General features: G+C 39.3%; 1 protein-coding gene across 7 annotated transcripts; it reads left to right on the top strand.

Moving 5' to 3' along the window:
* The first annotated feature begins 12 nt into the window (after positions 1-12).
* ska1 (spindle and kinetochore associated complex subunit 1) lies at positions 13-17,751 on the top strand. Of its 7 annotated transcripts, XM_044357498.1 has the most exons (11): positions 3,099-3,197; positions 3,384-3,490; positions 4,189-4,278; positions 4,382-4,422; positions 6,700-6,790; positions 9,454-9,539; positions 10,968-11,083; positions 11,566-11,660; positions 15,057-15,194; positions 16,475-16,644; positions 17,429-17,751. In XM_044357498.1, exons 6-11 carry the CDS (start codon positions 9,458-9,460, stop codon positions 17,575-17,577), a joined length of 750 nt encoding a protein of 249 aa, XP_044213433.1. In that variant the 5' UTR covers positions 3,099-3,197; positions 3,384-3,490; positions 4,189-4,278; positions 4,382-4,422; positions 6,700-6,790; positions 9,454-9,457; the 3' UTR covers positions 17,578-17,751. The 7 variants fall into 7 exon arrangements, with proteins under 7 accessions (XP_044213432.1, XP_044213431.1, XP_044213433.1 ...); XM_044357497.1 differs by lacking the exon at positions 3,099-3,197 and adding an exon at positions 13-27 and having other exon boundaries at positions 3,384-4,278; XM_044357496.1 differs by lacking the exon at positions 3,099-3,197 and adding an exon at positions 2,575-2,790 and having other exon boundaries at positions 3,384-4,278.
* The last annotated feature ends 3,983 nt before the right edge of the window (positions 17,752-21,734 follow it).

Below are 21,734 nucleotides of genomic sequence, written 5' to 3'. Positions count from 1 at the left end.
TCGGAAGAAGATTAGCCCCTCGATCTGGTAAGCTGCGTCAGGCATGTTGTTGTTTAGCCATGTCTCCGTAAGCAGAAGTGCGCAGCATTTCCTCATCTCCTTGTAGCTTCTCATTCGGAGTCTCATTAAGTCCATTTTGTTATCCAGTGAGCAGACATTTGCCAGAAAGAGTGTTGGCAAAGCGAGTCTGTTGATAGCTTTTAGCCTGGCTAGCAGGCCGGCTCGCTTGCCCCTCTACTGCCTCTGGGCACACCGCTCCGTCCTTCCTCTCAGCCAGTGTGTTTCCCTTCTCCAGCCCGCTGTTCTCAGGAGCCTCAATCTGCCCAACACTACCTTGAGCTCTTGTTTAATCACCACACTGGGATTCACGAGATGAAGTAGTTCCAAAAAACTGTACTTTACCATGTATCCTGTGTTATTAAGTACGAGCGCCGGTAGCTGAGAAGCCACTGCTCTGCCGCATGCCGCCATGTTTTCTGCCATGCATCTTAGTTAGTGCATGTTAAAATTTTGGGCAAGCAGACTTACTTGTGTAAACTCATTTAAACCTGCATTTACCTTTACTGGCCCTAATCTTTTATGCCAATTAGAGCTACTAGATGGTGCCATAGCTACCTCTTGTCCACAGGAAGCTACTCCCCATAGTGAAGGCCACCACATTGTTTGGGAAGGCTAGTGTACTGCTCAAGCTACACTACAAGGTGTCTGCCACACAACACCATGGTCAACCACAATGTTTTGTTGTACTAGACAACTGCTTAATCTCGCCTTCTCCTCCAGAGACAACAACGGAGAACCCCTGTGTAGAGCAGTTTATTTCTTCCCTAGCACAGAGTCTAGAACCTTGCTACCCTAAATTCATCAGCAGGTTGAATTTCAGTGAGTGCAGGAAAGAGATAGACTCGCTACTCAAGGACAAGTATGATGCACAGACCACATCCAACAACCCATTGTTATGTTTGCTTCTCAACTTCCACAGGCAAACCAGCCTTGCTTGTCAGAGGAAAGCAGCCCTAGAAAAGGGGGTAGATTTTCTTGGAGCACAAAATGCTTGCCTCCTCCATAAGGTTCAGACGGCTAATAAGAACGCCATACGCTACTTAGAAGACCTGCACTCAGCAGAGTCAGATCTCTGCTCACACAAGGAGGAATTGTTAAAGCTTAAATCAGAACATCCTGCCCCACCACAGTTGTTCAGCCAATGTGATTCTGGTTACTCGGATTCACACTCCTCCCCTAATGAAAGATCAACCCCCTCTCCACTCAGAGGATGGGAACAATTCCCAACCAACCCTAAGTTCTTGGGAATGAAGTCAGCTCCTCAACTTCCACTGAGAGACAGAGCTAATAGCTACCTGACTTCCCATCTCGCCGGAACAGACACTGAAGAGATATGTAGTTTATCCTCTAGGAGGTATTCTGCCCAGTGCTCTTCTCAGTCACTGACACATGACACAGTCATCCATGCTCATCCCTCCGAAGGGGGAACTAGAACATTACAGAACTGTTCAGCCTCTTCTCTGCACTACCAGGAGAGTGATGACAGTTTTTCAGCCCCCGCCTCTCAAACAGAGAGAACTGTAGCATGTGATGCTCACATCCATAGTAGTGCTAGCTTAGTTTTGTCACCAGAAATGACCTCACAGGGTCCCCACCTTGAAGTGCTTGAGTTTATGGCTAAGGACATTGACCCTTTTGATCCAGACAACTGTGAACACAACATCAAAGATTACTTTGGAGAACTAGACCACATTCTAGTTGACTTGAAACCTCTCACTCACCCACTACGCACACATATTACATACTGCCGTATTCCTTAAATGGAACTACGCTACCTAGAGTTTCCCAGGCAACGACACAGAGGTTAACTCACGTTTCGGAACAGCGCTGCAAAGAGGCTCCCAAAAGCTATTGATTTCTGAATGAATGGATATGTATTAAAAAAAATTTTTTTTGGCCTGGCAGGGGTTCTTGTTGTCCGGGTGGCCCGCCAGGCCTGTACAACTATAGGGAAATCGCTGTATGGGTTTTTTTTAACTTGTCTGAATGCTCTGTTCCTGTTTCTTACAGGCAGTAAATGAAGAGTGCAAAGCAATAATCACCTTTGAAGTTCTTCCCTACATGTTACATGGTGTGGTGTCTCTGTGTTATGGGTGTATAAATAGGTAGAGGTCTGCCTGCAATGAGGCAATGAGTAAAGTTTTAGCTTAGTAGTCAGCACAGTCATCTATGATCTGGGAGACTCCAGTTCGAGACCTGGTGTGGGGCCCTCCTTCTTAATATAAAAGCGTAATAAAAACAAAAATAGGATTTTTAAGCCTCTTTACTTTTATTCGAATACAAATACAAATAATTTTGCTGCCCCAACAAATACAGATACAAATACTTTTTCTTTCTTTGTTGGGTCCAGCAAAGAGTTGTGGTTCTGATGCTGGATGGTGTAGTCTTTGGTAGGCCTTTGTCCTGCTTACAGAGTTAGCAGCTTGGCGCTAACTTGTTTTGTGGCTCATGTTGCTTATCAGTTCAGCTGGCAAACTTTGTGTCATAGCAACTGGTGCTAAACTTGAATCAAGCAGGCTCTGCATCACTGCCGTTTAGTAGAGCGAGTTCTGTGCATCTGCCTTGAAGAGGCCACACTCAGACCAGGGGGAGAGGAGCAGCTGGGCTGCTAACGCAACAGCTGTGAGGAGAAAGAGAGAGAAGAGGGGAACCTCTAGTTTTGTTAGCCTGGGTCCATTCATTCAGCAATCGATAGCGTTTGGGAGTCTCTGTGCAGCGCTGTTCCGAAATGTGAGTTAATCTCTGTGTTTTTGCCTGGGAAATTCTAGGTAGCGTAGCTCTATTTAAGGAATACAGCAGTACGTAATATGTGTGCGTAGTGGGTGAGTGAGTGGTTGAGACAGAATGCGAGCGGAGCAGAGAAAAAGGTTAGCAGCAAGTTGTCAGTCTGGTAGTAAACGTACAGTACAGACTACAGTGTGTCAGTTAATAAATGCTGCAGCTTGTTAAGACCAAGAAAAGTCACGTCTGTTGTTTCCCCAAGTGCTGGAAAACTGAAGGGGGTTAGCGCCAAAGTTAGCAACAATGGGTTAGCCTAACCTGAAGACGCTGGACAGAGAAATAGAGAACAGAGAAATGCGTGGCTGCTGAGTCTCCTGACTTTTGCTCTAGGTGTGTTAGACAGGAGGGAAGAAATTGTAAGTATTATTATAAGGATGTATGTATGTATTATATGTAAGGATAAAGGGTGTTTTGATATGCATTTTTGATTTATTAAGCTCACAAATGTGTACATTACCAGCAATGTGTTTGTGCATGCAGACTATAAAGTAATGTTGTAAATATATAAAAATATAATAAATGTCATGTGTCCTGTTTGACAGATGTGGGACCTCCACTGGTATGCTGATGCATAAACTCACCCAATGACTGCACCAGGATAACCTGGAAACAGCCAGAGGAATCTAGCAGCTGATAAGTAGAGAGCAGAGTAAAGTCCATCATTCAGACAATGACACATTTAGGTTGTTTTGAATGAATGACAGTGCTGACTTGGATTTAAGTAGTTTTTTTTTTGTGTGTTTACATACATATCCGGTGAACAGTGAAGCAACTGTAGCCCACTTTTTTTAGATAGTCTGCAAACTGTAGGACAATGCAGGAGGATGATGATGATCCTAAATATACAAGCAAATGTTTTTTATGACCCAGCAGTGGGAAGTCCTCCACTGGCATTGTCATTCACCTGACCTCAGTGCAGCTGAGCAGTTGTGCCACTTGCCAAAAGAACAAAGGCAAAAGTCCAGTTTATAGTTCAGGTCCAACACAGAATCACCAGGGGAGATATAAGTGTCCTCTGGGATCACAGACTTCAGACAGTCAATGACTGAAAACAGTTTGACACCAAATGTTATATATCATGATAAAGTTTGTTTTAATTGGTCAAATGAAAAGCTACAATTCCTACACAGTTGATCTGTGGATATAATCACCATCAAGGTAAAGAGGAAAGATTAACCTCATAGTCATGGTTTCATTTCAAAGCCAATGTGCTGAAGCACAGATAAATTACAACAGAACTAACAAATATGTGTATCAATGAAAATAGTCTTTCTTGAACAGTTTTAGCAGTCGTATTACAGTTCCCTTATTAATTTTTCCTTTGAATTTTGCCTCAATGTTTTTCAGGTCTACTCACTCACACCACCACACTGGCTCCCTTTACTTTGTTCACCTGTCACAGGCTGGCGAGACATACCAGCACTCAGGGGCATAGAGGTATGTGTAGTAAAAGTTTAAGTTAACAGATTCACATTAAATTTACTTAATTTATTTAAGACATCTGTTTTAAACTTAACAAAACATTTTTCTTTTATTACAGAGTTTCCAGAGGACCAGAGAAGAGAGCTCGTGAGACACCAGGTAAGACAGCTGTGGATGGAGTGTCACTCAGCAGGTTTCATGTCTGCTGTCTGAGTCCCTACCTGTACCTACCAAGACTGGCTTTCACAGCGAAACATACAGTCACCAAGCACTTTATTAGAAACACCTGTGTAATCTAATGCAATCCTATACAACAGCTCTGCCATAATACTCTTACAAAGTCTATATATATTCTGTCCACTTTGATGCAGTAGGCAAAATATTAGGAACTCTTTTGAGTATAATGTACTCCTGCACACCACTACCACCCACTACAACCTCATGTAACAAGTAGAATTATCACCTTTCTGACAATGTCAACAAAAACTAATTGAATTTAAACACTGTCTTTTAATGTACTAGATGATTATAAGAGATTGTTAATCTTTGTACAGTTGATGTACAGATGTATTGATTCTTCATCATCTTTTTTGTCATATGACCTCTGCCTTTTTCAAAATAAATAAAAATTATACTCTTTTTGTTGTTGAAATTTTCATCCACTGTTTCCTGCTAATGGGCTAAGCACTCCAGTGGCTCATTACAGTCACTATTTTAGTAATTTGTTATTTCACCATCCTATAGATAGCGATAAAGGGAATGTGCTGATGTAGTTTTATGAAATTTGAGGAACTTTAAACAGTGACTATAATTTGCAACCTTTGTTTGGATGTAAGGCTTAATGTTTCCAAAACTCTGCTTTATTTTGAATTTGAACTGAATGCAATGTCATTAAGTGTGCATACTGCATACTTAAAGGATTAGTTATTCAGGTGAATGATGTGTTTATTGATAATGTCAGGTGTGTTATGAAGTGACCTACTAATACTGGCGATCTTACCCTGATTCTTCAAGATTCATTACAGTAAGTTGTTCTGGTAGAAGGCTAAGGCTGGCAATATTTAACTTGCTGGAAGTGAAATGTGTCAAAAGAGCCCAAATTCAGACTTGCTTAACCCTATCCGTGCTTTACCAGACTCATATATACTGTCAAGAGAATTATTGCAATTTCAAAGCCCTCCTAATGCAGCATGAGTGGCATGTTTGGAAACAAATTTAACAGGCAGATCACACATTATTAAATGTATCATGGATCATACATCAGGCCTCAAATGTTGCAAACATCCCTTATTTTCTAAAGAATTCTTTTTCATCTCCACTGCTCTACAGAGAATCATGAAGAAGGGGCTAGTATAATACAACTGGCCTAATGTTTTCCCACATTAACATAAAACTTTACACCAGTTTGTCATATAAATCAATTAATCATTCATTCATGATCTTTTTTTTTTTTTTTTTTACAGACTGTCGTGTGATCAAACACTGTTTAAATTCACAATAGTGGAAGGTCACAGTTTCCAGTGATACATTCCAATGTGTAGCATGTTGGATTTTTATGTCATTAAGACTCAGTAAAGTGTTGAGTCAATTCAATATATATGAATACATCATACGTACAGTAAGTGATACTATCATACAATTTGGATGTTTTTTCCCTTACATTGAAACAAGGTTAAATGACCCTGTCAGTCCTAACCTCACTGATCTGCACTGAGACACTCAGATGGTTGCATCTTTGCAGTGAAATGGGATTGGGGTAACTGTCTCTCTCTTTACTCAACATACCAGACTCTCTGGGTCTCACTGGACAAGCTCTGTAACTAACACATTGTTCAAATTCACATTTCTTAGCATCTTATCAGTTATTGTAATACATTTAAAACACCTTAAATCTTACTTCTGGTCATTTTCATTGAGTTGTGTTTATATACGACCAATTTTATAACACCTAAACAATGTGATGCATATTATGTGATACAAGGAGCTCTGAAGGCAGGTAAACAACCTCACTGTGACTGTACTGAAAAGGGAAGACCTAGATATGGTTTTCATATTGTGAGTGTAGCCATGTTTGAATGTGCTGTGTTCAGAGGACTTGCCTCAAACTGAAACATTAGAATGCACATTGATAACCTACAGTTCTATTACAAGACTGTTTCAAAATGCCTTAATGTGATACTGATTAGTGAAAATTCCAAATTACAATAAATAATTTGTGTACTTACTGCAAATGTGTTGCATTTAATCACCACCCATGATTCATGACAATACACATACTTTATTTGATTTTAAGCTTTTTAAGATTTTTAAGATTTTAAGCTTAGCTTTAAGCTAAGGTTTGCTGCCTCAGCTCATCTTTTTAATTCTAACAACGGATTTCAGATCATTTCATATCTTTGGAATTGAACTCAGAATATGCTGTTTTTCTCTTTTCAGGAGATTTGTTGGACCTGAACTATAAACTTGACTTTTGCCTTTGGTCTGATTTTCGGCGAGTGACACACCTGCTCAGCTGGACTGAGGTCAGGTAAATGACAATGCCAGTGGAGAACTTCCCACTGCTGGGTCATAAAAAACCTCCCAGCTGCATTTGCTGTATATTTAGGATGGTCCTCCTCCTGCATTGTCCTACAGTTGGCAGACTACCTAAAAAAGGGGACTACAGTTGCTTCACTGTTCACCCAATATGGATGTAAACACAAATCTACTACTGTGTTTGTCTTCCTGTTATGATGTCAGCATTTATGACAAATCCATTCTAGAATGTTAAGTGTCTATAAGTGAGTTCCTCAGAAGTCAGAAACAGATGTCACACTCTCACACCAGCTGAACCGACAAACATTCATCTTCAGAGAAAATCATCTGTCAGACACTCAACAAGATTTTACGTCTATAGTTAAACACATTTATATTTTACATCATTTATCGTCATTTCCATTCAGTCACATGTGAGGCTGAAAATTCCTGAGTGTCAGGTTTGATATGAGTGATTTTCCCTGAAACATTGAGCCAAATATATATTTTCCAGTGTTTAGAAGACACTCTGATCATATTCTGGGTTATTGAATAATGAATTCATTATCAGGATTATCAAAAAAATACAGATGCAAATAATCAATAAATAGTATAAACGCATTCTGCGATTAGAAATGGTTCCTGTGCCTCTGAGCAGGAGACAGGACACAGTATAAATGCAGAGTGCAGGTTGTTTTAGGTGTTTGTTAAACAGGTAACAGGCTGCAGAGAGGAAACAGCTGCTGGCAGTGATAACTGTGCACCTTTATTAGCGTCAGCACAGTGCATATGTGTGCAGACACAAACTCCATCAGAAGTTTCTACAGCTGTTAAAGCTGATCCAGCTGTGATCAGCTGTCGCCGTCATCAGAAACAGACAATGAGAGAAGCCACTCACTGTTGCAAAAAACAATGGCAGATGTTGGAGCCTAAGAAGGCTAAAATGTTTGGGAAAACTTTTTTTTGATGAAATTTAATGGGCTGTTGGTTTGTACGTTGTTAATATGGATTCTGAATAATATTATATCTGAATAACTGACATCTATTATTGTTAATATACAGTTTAGTGTTCAGGGTGAGCTATGTCTAGAGATTTCCCTTTTATCTTTTCATCTTTTTTGTGTCACATCATGTTTCTCCGTGTCTGAATCCGTGTCTACACAAGTAGGCCATGACTTACCCGTCACAAGTAATCGTTCGAGGTCATGTTGTACAATCCATAGACTGTGGTACAACCACGTTGTATACCACTTGGTGGCGGTAATGCGCAATTTTGTTGGCAACCGCCTTTAAAAACTAATATTTACGACGGTCTTTGAAGCCTTTGAAGGAGGCAACGAGACGTAGCGTACGCTGGCCGTGACGTCTCGTGTCACAATTGAAATTCAGATTGAACCGGGAACGCAGTACTGAGGAGGAAAAGCAGAGAGTTATATATCCATCAGGTAAACGGATAACATAATTGCGTAAGTTACCTTATATTAAGAGCACAGTTTTATATTTACTTGTAGATAGACACACAGACAGTGCAGGCCTGGAGGTGTCTCAGTCCGAGGGCAGCTAACGTCTCCGGTTATGATGTTATGCCAGATGCAGTAATGTCGTCTGGTTTGTTATTAGCAGTTAATGCTAACTGCTCACCAACGTTAGTGTTAACCGTAACGAAATTCAAAACTAGCTTCAAGGTAGAGTGTACAAGATCGTAACATCTATTGTATTCAGGCCTTTGTTGTCGCTGTTTTGCATAACCGTGGACAGGACACGCATCATCTTTAGCGTGAAGTTTACGATTAACGTTACTTTACTTAATTTTACGCTTAGCCTTAAGTAAGTTACACGTACGTTAACGTTACACTTTTTTGTAAATAATTTTGAGGTTGTCTTCAAATCGGCATAATTTACACCAAATTCTCAATGAAAAATGCAATCTCTTGCTCTTATTGTAGCACTGTTGTCCAAACTGTTCTGCTCACAGGGCAATGTTGTTGTGGGTTGGGTTGATACTCTGTGCTTGTGTTTGCGGTCTCGAAAGACAACCATAGTTGTGACGACGCTGAAGTTAGCTATCGATTCGGGTTTAAGGGAAAAAGTAAGAAACATAAATAGTGAATTTTAACGTCTTAACCTCGTTTTTGCACCAGTAACACTTGTGAAAAAGGGTTAGACATCGTAGTAAAAGCCTTATCGCTGTTTAAACCCACTTTCACATTTGTGAAACCTTTATTTTGCTTATGAAAACAGAAAAAATGGCGATTTGACTGCTTTTTACCACCTAGACCGCTTTACATCAAGTCCAGATTAAAAACCACTATACTTAGAGTCGTGAAATCTGGACTAGATTAACAAGGAGACTCCAGAGACAAATTAAAACACATTGATTTGAAAGTCCAGATTTGACAAGTAACGTTAGTAGTTTTTGATCTGGGCCTGCTCTCGTGTGGCCTGTGTGGGGGGAAAAATGTTTTTTTTTCTGTTTTCACAAATAGAATAAAGGTTTCACAAATTTGAAACTGTGATTTAATGAGTCCATTCATTTTTCATTTTTATGTTTTCAAATTGAATATGAGAAATTGAAGAGTTCTTCTCAGCTATTAGTTTTGTTCAGGAAATTCTTCAGGTACATTATCTGTATGTACATAATGTGTCAATATTAATGTTTACTTTGTCCTGTGTTAGGAAAATGAGTGAGCTGGAGGATATCAGCCACCACATTCATGACAGGATATCATCCATTCAACGTATGCTGGACCTGTCAGTTGCAGGTAGGACAGATTAACTTGACAGTAGGGCTGGGCGATATGGCCAAAAATCCTAACAGTCTGTATTGTTTGTCTTTTGTTGTTGTTGGTGTTTTTGTTTTAAGCTTATGGTCGATTACGCCATACACCTCACTAGGGCCATTTCTGGCTTTATAATTTAAAAAAAAAAAAAAATCATTTTGGCTGTGTTGATGCATATGGCATACGTTTTGACAAGGGTGTAGGGTTTGGTTTTTTTGTTGTTTTTTTTTTTAATTTTAGAAGTTCAACCTCCGCTCCTATAATAAATATATAATAATCCATGTAGCCAAAATGAAGACCCTCAGATCTTTGTGGACAAAAATGTCCTTAAACCCATTAAAAACCATAATTATTGATCCCACGGCCATTACAGCATAAAATCAAGCATTCTATTATATCTGGCTTTAAATCTAGAGCCGTGGCTTCAAAATTTTAGTTTTTACTATTTTCCACTGGATTGAGCAGTTTTCTCATGTTTGACTTGTGGGGCAAATATATGCTGTTTTCCTGGTTTCCACTAGGGGCATTGCTGCTTTGTTAGGGAGCACTGTAGGCCAATGTAGCAAATGTATGCAACTAAAATGATGTGTGTTGTTGTGTGTGTGTGTTTTGATATGGATGTCAGCTAGTGGTGTGTGAGAGAGAGAGAGACAGAAATTCTGTGGTACTTAAGGTCACAATTCTCCTCCTCCCTGTCTCTCTCCCTCAAAAACTGACATTTAAAGGGTTAAAATTCTTCTTCTTTCTCTCAAATTAAAATATTTGCTAGTGATTATCAGGACTTGTAGACTGAGTTTTTCCCTATGTCCTTGTGCTAAAATTGACTGTTAATCCACATTTTAAAGCTGATGTTTAAAAAAAAATTCTTCTCAGGCGGTCATCAAATTATATATTGTGATAAATATCAATATTGATCAATATGGAAAAAATTATGGTGATCATATTTTTTTCCATATCAGCCAGCCCTACGTATCACCCTCTACTCTGTAACCAGAGATGATACCTCACCAACTAACACAAACTGAGAGCACAGATGAGTGTGCAGGGTCATTTTCACTCTGTTTTTCTTGTTCATGCATCTGTTAAATTCACTACCAGATAGTCAGACAGCTAGCCGCCACCTGGAGTCATGATAGTCCTGTAAACTGCAGCAGGTGAACATGTAGTGTCACTAATCACGTCACAGTTTACGGGACTGTTGTGACTCAAAACTGCTAATGTAGCAGCTACCATCTATGTTATTGTTTGACTAAAAATAACCTTTTTCTGCATATTGTAATAACTCCGTTTTTACCATTTAGATCATTTACACATCTTGCAGTAACAATAGATGTCGCTTAGCCCTGCATGAGAGAAGACTGTGTTCTTTCACTTTATTTTTTATGTCCTCTTGTCTCTCTCCACATCTAGAAGTTCCTCATAATAACATTAAGAAACTTGGACAAGAACTCTTTGCACTTGAGAGACTTGTGGGGGAGTTTGAAAACTGTATTGGTCAGCATAAAGACCAACTAAAACACCTGAAGGTAAGCTGGAGACAGGAAGTTTGTTTGGTTAATGTTAGTGTAGTCAATGTCAGTGTATCTATGCTGCTGCTTTACAGTAACATTCATCCAGTTGTACATCAGGTATAATCAATTACATCCTCTTTTTGCTTTGTTTTCATTGCTTTATAAATGAGAACCTGACCAATATTGGAGTTTTGAGACTTGCGTTCAAAACAGCGCTGCACAGAGGCTCCCAAACGCTGTTGATTTCCAAATTTGGCGTTACATTTAAAAAAACTATTTTTTGGCCTGGCGGGGGTTCTCGTTGGCCTGGCGGCCCGCCTAGTACTATTAAAGGGGAAACATTGGTGTTCTAAACTCATTTTAAGCATAAACATATAACATAAGAAGCAGAAACTGTGTTTTGTGTGAGTAGGTGAAATATGCTTTCTTTTGCTAACTTGGCCTGGTTCTTAAAGGACATGCTTCTCAGTGATGAAACACATTTGTTTTTGTTTCAGGAACTTGAGGAGTTATTCCAAAAGGATGTGGAGGATGTCCAGCATCTTAAAGATAACATACCTGCACACATGCCCAGGAAGAAATGCACAGCAAAGTGAGAAAACAATATGTTACTGTAAGCGTATGTATTTGCATGATGTTCAACAGAACACTGGGCGTTTTGTATTTGGAATGAAGGCCATTCAAATCTGATGCCCACTAATTCACCAGCTTGCCAAACCTGGCCCTCTTATGTTTGTACTTGTACTAAGTACATCAGTCAATAAGTACAAACTGTATCACTTGTATCTACTTAATAATTGGATCTAATGAAGAATTCATCAAATTACTGTATAGACCCAAATGTAAGACCATATTTTATTCTGGAAATTAAATCAATCAATCAATCAATTTTTATTTATATAGCGCCATTATCACAACAAAAGTCATCTCAAGGCACTTTTCACATAGAGCAGGTCAAGACCGTACTCTTTAATTTACAGAGACCCAACAATTCCCCCATGAGCAAGCACTTGGCGACAGCGGTAAGGAAAAACTCCCCTTTAATGGGTAGAAACCTCAAGCAGACCCCGGCTCTTGGTGGGCGGCCATCTGCTTTGACCGGTTGGGTTGAGAGAGAGAAAGAGAGAGGGAAAGGGGGGGGGGGGGGGGGGGACAGGAGAGCAACAATCACAACAACAACAACAACAAGCACAAGCACAAGCATCAATAGACAGGGAAGGATGCCATCAGGACTGTGAAGGACCAAATTAAATTTGAAAAAAGTGAGAGTCATCTTACATCAGAGGACTATACAATTACGTGTTCACAACATCAAATCTATTTGAATGGGGAGAGAACTGCTGCAACAGCGGCTCCTACAGAGAGTGTTGCATTGTGGGTTGTCTGTATACTTAATGTTGCTAGGCTGGTCAGTGTCTTCAAATCAGTTTATATTGTGTCTGCTAGGGTCGGTACACTAATAGTGACAACAGCGTAGGGCTGAATTATTCTTGGAAAGAATCTAATTGCGATTATTTTGACTGATATTGCAATTGTGATATGATTTGTGATAGTAGAGGGAATGATCATTTTTACATCATTGTTCTCATTTTCATTGAAAAACATATTAGAATGATTATGGAGTGATTTTTTTTGCAGGGATCTGTACCAAACAAAGATGTTTTCCGTAGTCTGTAGAATATGATGTGTAGGACGGGACATCTCTGCAGCACGATGGTATTTAATTTAAAATGCTATTTTGACACACATTTCACCTTTAACAAATATTGCACCTCCTGCAATTTGAAAATTGCAGTAGGCCATATTGGATTTCAATAAAATTTTGATGAATTGTTCTGCCCTACAACAGTGTCACAGATAATGAGGAGCTCAAAAAGACAAAAACACAGTCTGAAAAATGCAAATTGTCAGAGAAAACATGTTTTACCGCTTCTAAGAGCCTGACAGTTGTACATACAGAGTGGACAGATGTTGCAGTGGTAGAATTACAAACAGACAGGACAAACAGAATGACAATATTAAAGGAGCGCTTCACAATTTTTCAAGTCCCTGAAAACAGTAGTGAGGTGAACATAAATATGGAAAGAGGTTTTGCATGCTGTAATAATTCTCTCTGTTAATATTGGCCATTAAAAGATCCTATCCTAATTCCTGCTTTCAATGTAAATGATAGGGGACAAATTACAGTCATCTTTTTATGCAAAAATATATTTGTCAACTGTCGTTGTAAACCAAAAAGAAGTTTGTTTGTTTTTCCCCCCAAACAGAGCATGGATGCATAAAGAGAAGTGGATACAGGAAGAGCACCAGGCTTTGAAGCCATGGATCAAAAGTTCAAATTCAGATGTCTCTTTTATAATGGTGGTCTACGGGGAAAATACTTTTTGGGCCGCAGGGGGATTTTTCGCTGCAATACCACGAGTGGCCACTGGGAAAAATTGGCTGCAAGGCTGAGCGGCATCCTATCCAGGTCTTATTATAAATCCATGCATGCGCCACTGAGCAACTTTCATAGGAATGAATGGAGCCCTGCCTCCGACGCTGTATCCAGTTCTCTTTATACATCCATGAAACAGAGTGGTACATCCCGGCAGCCGAAGTGTTTCCTATCTGTGCAGCCGAACATAGCAGTTCCTCGGCGGACTGTTTCTCCCTGATGGTCCTGGTGCTTCCCCCGCAGGCTCCACTTCACTGAGCTGCCCGTCAGACCCGCTGCTTCTTCCCACTTTAACCTGAATAACAAACTGTGGCTTGATGCTCCGGTTGGATCCAAACGGAGAGCCGGGGTTAACGTTAGCTGAGAGGCTAGGTGAGCGTTGGCTGCAGCATGGCCAGAGGGAAGCACAGCCAGCTAGCCTCCCAGCTAACGTTAGCCCCGGCTCTCCATGTGGATCCAACCAGAGCACTGAGCACCGGTTTGTTACTCAGGTTAAAGTGGGAAGAAGCAGCAGGTCTGACGGGCAGCTGAGTGAAATGGAGCCTGTGGAAGAAACACCGGGACCGTCGGGGTGACACAGTCCATCAAGGGAAGCACAGTCAGGCAGCAGAGGAGAAGGCGACATATCGGCCGATACCGATAACGTGCCGATAATATCATGCATCCCCTAGTATTTAGAATAGATGTACTGTACTTCATGAAAACAAATGATTTTGTCCCCCTCCACTCAAAAATGTGTTCTGCTTGTTTTTGCTTCAGTTGGATGTTTGAGCTTCACGGTGCAGATGAATGTATTTGCAGAGTTTGTTTTCACCCTGAGAGTAGACTTTACAATGACAGAGACATCCTTTGTCAGCCAAATCGCTGCTTTTAAAAAAAAAATTGTACATAGAGTAATGCAGGGTGACAGCGTGACAGGATGTAAACTTTTTCAGATTCTTGTCTCTAAATGACCTAAATACATGAGTGTGATGGAAACAGAGAGGGATGATGGAAACGGAGTAGAGCAAACAGTAGAGCAACTGTGTTTCCTGCCTGGACTCTGACACCCTCAGCTCCAGTGTTAAATGCAGCAAAGTCGGCTGAACTACATTTTGAAGGAGACACTTCCTGTGACCAGTGTGATTGATTCTTCGGCTGACGGTGCTGTCAGCAGCCTATCAGGAGAGATTCTATGTGGTGGCCTAGGATTTTATAAATGAACTGATACCAGTACGCAGACTTTTTTTTTTTCCTCTGACTGTTAAAATCTGACATTCTCACAGCACAAATTATGAACAACAGCATTAAAAGTGAGTCTTACAAGCGGCAGTTGTATCAGTTTAGTGCGGGGCGGATGCTCTGCAGGTGCGCTGGATTGTACCGTAACTTTGTGGAGACTGTGAATAACATTTGTCGTTATAAGATGTGTTGAAGAAAGAAACATATGTAATAAGTCTCCAAGTCTGCAATACCCTGACAATTGCAAATGACTTCTGCTCTGACTCCCAACACTGAATGCACTGAACGACTGCCTGATGTCTCATGTTTAATCTTCATCTCATCTCTCAGTGGAAAAGAAGCTGTAATGAAGCAGAGCGAAGCAGCAGACGTACAGCACCCCCAACCAGAACATGTCAAGAAGACCAACAAGAGCTATGTAAGAGAGATGGAGTTCATCACTATGCCAGAGTTTGAGAGCATCCCTCAGTAAGTATATCCCCTCACTAATATCCAACATGTGTAATGAATGATAATGTTCATAATGTTTGTTTTGTTTTTTTGCACATGCAAAAGGAAACAACAGTGCAGAAACAAAGTGCTACACATTGATCTACTACATAAGACAAAGGGACAAGAGAAGAGAGTAGGATGAGTAATAATAAAACAAAGATATATCAGTCCCAGGACTTTCCAATTGTCTGTCCCAATAATGAATGCAAATTTACTATTTACTAATGTTACTTCTAATATTTGTAGAACTATCTTATTTTCATTATCAATAAATCTGACAATTTCTTTCTCAATGAATTGTTTGGTCTATGCTCATTTTTCAGTTTCTCTCAGCCCAATGTGACATCATCAAATGTCAACAGTCCTAAACCCAAAGATATTCACTTTACAGTATAAATCAGCTGCAAATCATCACTTTGAGGACTCTGCAACTGGGGAATATTTGTCCCTTTGTCACAAATCATTAATCGATTATTAAAATTGTTGCTGATTAATTTTCTGTCCATCAATTTAATGAACTAATCTACTTATTGTTGCAGCTCTAAATGTACCAACTTTTATGTAAACAGTGTCATGGCTCTTTTCAATCAGATGTATTTGTCTTTTTAATTACTGTATGTTCAAATTAGAAGCCGTAGCTCTGATTTCCACTTTGCCAACAGTTTTTGGAGATCGCTGACAAAAAGCTCCAGATCAGAGGCAGATCAACCCTTGATCACTATGTGTGAACTGTTCAAAGATGTGATCTAAGAGACTTGCTGATGCATCATTCAGCTTTAGACTAATGAGATCAAATGATTTTCATTTACTTGCTAGAACTGTCTTACTGACTGCTTAACCAATAAACATAAAATCAAGTTTTACTTACTTGCCTACTTACACCACTAAACTGCTGCTGAGTGCATGAGAGGAGGTGACTGACTAGTGACCAGCTTACTGTAGCAAAAGCAGGCTGACACCACTGCTGTCAGGGTTATTTAGTTTATATAATTAATGAGGGGGGGCGTGGTTTATTATCATTCAAGTCATGCATTTCACTCACAAATGAACACCTTACTATGAACTCAATTAACTTTCACATGAACTTTAATGTGAAGAATATCACTCTGGGTATTTAGTGATAGTGATAGTTACAAGTATAGAATATATCCCCCAGCTCCACATGTAGGTTGTTTGTTTTGTATTGCCAAGAGACACATTTCTTATTGTAGGCCAGCCTCATGTTATTTAAAGACTGAATGTTCTGTCCCACTCAGGTATATGAAAGGACGTGTATCATACGATCAACTTAATGCAGCAGTGAAGAGCATTAACACAGCTGTTGCAGCCAAATACAAGATCCTCCATCAGTCTGCGAAAACTCTCAACAACCATTCACGCAAGCTGTACCAGCGCTTTAAGGATCAGGAAACAAAAGATACAAAAGGTATGCTGACAATCTCTGATGCAGTTAGTGCACATGGAAGATGATGATCAGTATGTTTGAATTATGCAACTTAATCAGCAGGACAAGTAGATGAAACATTACAGAGATATTGTCTGCGCAGTACGACATTCTTTACAAGAAGTACTGACTAGAATGAACTCTGACATTTTGATGTCATCAATGTTTATCCATTGTGTACACATAAACCTTTCTGTTTATTTGAATATTACATTTTTCAGGTCTATTTCAAAACATTATTCATATGTAGGGCTGGGTATTCCCACTGATTTCTCCAATCAATTTGATTCAGTTTCACAAGGTCTGAATTTGACTGGATTTTCGATTCGATTCAATATTGCATGAGTGCAAGAGCTCCATCTACAGACGGATTTCTGTCAAAAGTGAATTATTTAGATACAGTTTAGAGTCAAAGGAAAAAAAATCACATTCTAAAAACTGGATCTTGTGAATTTTTTGTTATTTTTAATTTTTTTTTTTACAGTTTTCCTTAAAATATGATTTAATCGATTATCAAACTCGTTGCCAATTAATTTTCTTTCAGTCAACTAATGGACTAGTCATTGCAGTTCTAGTCTGCTCACTGACTTCTGGAGATAACCTGGTGAAAAACCCAACAACAAAAAGACCCATCTAGGTTTTACTCAACAAGGTTATTGAAATAAGTCAGTAAGCCTGCCTCTGAGAGACCCTCAGTGACAGACATCATGTGTACCTGCAAACTGAAACAGCACTAGTCTCACTGATCTGTTGAAATGTGTTTCAGGTCAGTATTTTGTGGTGGAGGATGACTTCCGTGAATTTACTCAGATGAAGGTGGACAAGCGACTTCAGGGGATTCTGAACATGCTGCGACACTGCCAGCGCCTACGGGAACTACGAGGGGGAGGCCTTACCCGCTATATGTTGTTATGAATGAACACCACAATGAGGCAGATGTGTTTGTTTTGTTGTTTTTTTATATATATGGTTATATATATGTATGCTTTCATCATCCACACCTGTATGTGCAAATCTGCTCATATACTGGTATGTATGTATGTATGTATGATTAAGAAACTAAATTGAATAAAAATCAAAGGAAAGCAATTAATTGATGATTGATTTTAATCCTGTGAAAGCTGAATCATCACTCACTATAGCCAATATTTAAGGATGTATATATACTCATGATAATTATGTTGACAACATGAGATTCTGTGTTTGGGATATTGTTAAAATAAGGTGATAAACATATGTAGAGGTCCTGGGGTCTATTCCAGAAAGCAGTTTAAGGAACTCTGACTAACCCTAACTCAGAGTTGATGAATCCTGAGGTGGAAATCTCTTGAGTTTTCTGTTCTGGAACAGCTGGTCAGAGTCACTTCAATCAACTCCGAGTATGTTCATTGAGTTAAGCTGTGCATAGGGAATGAAAAAACCCATCATCATTGAATTTCCGATACTACGATTCACCATGGCAACAGGTGAATAAAAGGCAAAGCCTTCATTTTAATCCAGTGGACGTAGAAACGTTCATGTGTGTATATGCGAGCTGTGTGCGTATAAAAAGTCAGCAGCAGTGACGGAGCCTGAGTCAGAGGTGGGGAAAGAGTTAAGTTGCATGATAATGTTTAATTCAGTGCCGATCATTAATTCATAATTTACCAGATTAATGAATGATCAAGTGGTGGAATCTTGCTGTATGTTAGGTTATACTAGGCAAAACTAGGAAAAGGGAACACATTACACCAGTATTAGCGTCATTGCACTGGTTACCTGTAACATTAAGGAGAGATTTTAAAATTCTTTTACTTGTTTCTAAAGCTCAAAAAGGTCAAGCACCTTCATACCTCCCAGACTGCTTGTCAGAATATGTTCCAAACCGTTCACTTAAGTCGCTTAACGCTGGCTTGTTAAATGTGTCACAAATAAAATGCAAAATGTATGGTGAGGCAGCTTTTTGCAGCTATGCACCAAAGATCCGGAACAAACTCCCACCACATATTAGACATCCTAATACAAGCATCCTCAGTTGATATTTTCAAGAATCAGCTCAGAACTTATTTTTATGGTCTTGCTTTTAATTAACTCAGCTTTTTATTTGCCTTTTACTGTTATCAGCTTATTTATTACCTGTTTTATCTTTTTTATCTCATGATTTTATCGCCTTTTATCCTCTTACCTCTTTTTATCAGTTTTTTATTGTTTATTGTATTTATCTTTCTCCTTTCATAAAATATCTTTTTTGCCTGCTTGCTTGTTATTTATTATTATTATTATTATACATTACGCTATACATTATATTTAAACAGATAAGACATAGAGACATGATTGTAAGCTCACAGCCGGTAATAACGAGTTTGTGATTTACACTTGAGGTGGCGTTGAGGTTAAAACTGTACATTTTAAGACATCTATTTGTATCTTAGCTCAACAGCGTTCAGTGATTTTATTTCAGCTACTTCAACAAATGTAGTTGGGTGAGTATTATTAAATTGGGACAACTGGCAGATGGGACAGTTTAGCTTTGCAGTGAATATCTTTTCAAGGAATACACATAACAACCCAAACCATTGCTGAAAAGGCTTCTAATGAGGGAAAAAAAAGGTCACACGTCATAAATGGGTGTGGCATTGCGCGCAGTGACACCACTGACTATATAAATATGGACTTCATGACAGCTCTCCAAAGGTGAACCCTAGTGAATGGTAAAATTCTACCAGCTGTTGAAGTGAGTGAAGTGTGAGTGAAGCAAGTCTACCAGCCACTTGCATACGGCTGGTGGCTGGCTCTACTTGTGAGCCCTGGCTGCAGTATAGGTTATAAGTCCCGCCCCCTCCATGTCAGCGGACGGGACATGGGCCAAACTAAAGAATCAAAGTACACCTCAAATAAATTGATCTCACAGAAATTTCTGTCATTTGAGGTAGTTCTGCTACGCTGATGCTCATTAAAGTGCTATTTTTTCTGCCAAGTTAGTTTTTAATGAGTTATTTAACGATGGAAAGCGGGGGTGACAGCTGTGACAAGCGCTCTCAAACTCCCGTCAGACAACGGGAAGGCGGAGGGGGGGTGTCATAGACCGCTTGGGATAATGCGGTGGTCATGTGCTGCATTTGGCTGTACAAACAGACGAAACATTCAAAATAGGCATTGCAGGATTACTTTTCACAAGTGGCAATTTTATTATATTTTACTGTTATGTAAGTTAGTGAACATGAAATATCGCTTAAGACTACTTATGATGACCTAATGAAAACATGTTACTGAATAATCATTAAAGCATTACATGACCCGCTGGTCATGACCAGGGGTTTAATGTGATATTTACTTAACAATGATCTCATTCTTTGTATAAATTACTTCATAGCAAATTATCAGCTGGAATGTGTTTTTGCTCATGAGATCATACACACTAACGTTCGCTACCCTAAATTAGCTAGATCTAGTATTTATGCTGCTAGTTTTGCAGTGGATGCACCATGCAGCAGCTATATGCCAGAAATAATTTTGAGATGACCTTGTTTTTGTCAAAAGTTCCCCAAAGATCCTGCACTAAGGAAAGCTTGGGCCATAGCTGTCAGACTGAAGGATTTCAAGGCAGATGATTTTGACAGAACTGGGCAAACTGTGTGTGTGAAGGAATGTGTGATCCCTTCAGTTTTTGCATCCTTTCCAGACCATCTGAACAAGGTTAGAGTATTTTCAAGTCATAAGATTATGGTCTACTTTGTGGTAAACAGTGTTAATGTATAGTGGAAACTGATTGGAATGCTGATCTCTTGCTAACATAACTTAACCTGATATTGAAAGTAAATGTCCCTTTTAGATTTTTCTAATATTGATTTCTTACTTAATTTGAAGGTGCCCAAAAAAGCCGGGTCAACTAGGACAAGTGGTTAGGAATTATCCTGTACCTGTATCTGAATCTCCTGAAGCACTGAACTCATCAACGTTGGTAAGTATAACACAGCAGTTCTTATCCACATTACTTTTGCAACATACTTTGAGTATTTGACTCTGTTGGCAATGAATGATGGAACACCACCATATAACTCAGAGGTTTTTTTTATAATATTCTCCCTCAGTAAGGTAAAAGCCCCTATTAAACCACAGGAATCTGAAATAAATGGTAAAGATTCTCCTTTTAAAAACTGATGACAGAACAACAGTTCACAAAGCAACAGTTAATAAATGCATTGATTGGCCCATTATACTTAAATGATTAGGGGAGAACGGGGTAACATGAGCCACTTTTTACATTTGATGATTTTACTGCAAAATGAAAGTGTGTTTGTTTCAAATAATAGTTACTATGTATACCTCAGGTTGTTGTGTATCCATGGAAATTAAAACAAGTTATCTAATTATTATGGTTTTAGAACAATGAGCCATCAAAAAAAGTTAGTCCTACGGCACAATTTGCCCCAAGGTAGGGGTAAAATGAGCATGGGGATGGGGTAAATAGCGCTACCATTAAATACTGACATACAAATTACACAAAATCAAACAACTTAATTATAAAATTACAAATAATTTTAAACTTTATTAATGCCATCAATTTAACAAAGGCAAAAACTTGTACTTTTAAGTAAAACCATATGTTTGTGTCTTGTTGTTCAACATGTTACCGAAACATTTTCAGTAAAGATTAAACTGTGATCTTTGTGTGTTACTTACAGAAATAATGTGTGTGTAAATGTGCTTTTGTGTATACAGACAGGTGACAAATTAAAGGAAAAACTGGTCCAGGTCTGAGTGCTTGACCCCTACAGTGAGGGGATCTGGGGGCTCTGTTATGCTGTGGGGGGCATTTTGCTGGCAATGGTTTGGGTCCACTTGTCCCCTTAGAGGGAAGCGTCACTGCTGATCAATACAAAGTAGTTGTGAGTGATCACCTTTATCCTATGATGAAACATTTCTATCCTGATGGGAGTGGTCTCTTCGAGAGATGACAATGCCCCAATTCACAGGGCACAAGGGGTCACTGAATGGTTTGATGAGTATTAAATGATGTGCATCATATAGTATGACCTTCACAGTCACCAGATCTCAACCCAGCTGAACACTTATGGGAGATTTTGGACTGA

The sequence above is a fragment of the Thunnus albacares genome, chromosome 7 (assembly GCF_914725855.1).
Source record: "Thunnus albacares chromosome 7, fThuAlb1.1, whole genome shotgun sequence".
NCBI classification, from domain to species: domain Eukaryota; kingdom Metazoa; phylum Chordata; class Actinopteri; order Scombriformes; family Scombridae; genus Thunnus; species Thunnus albacares.
This window is presented reverse-complemented; position numbering and strand designations above follow the sequence as displayed.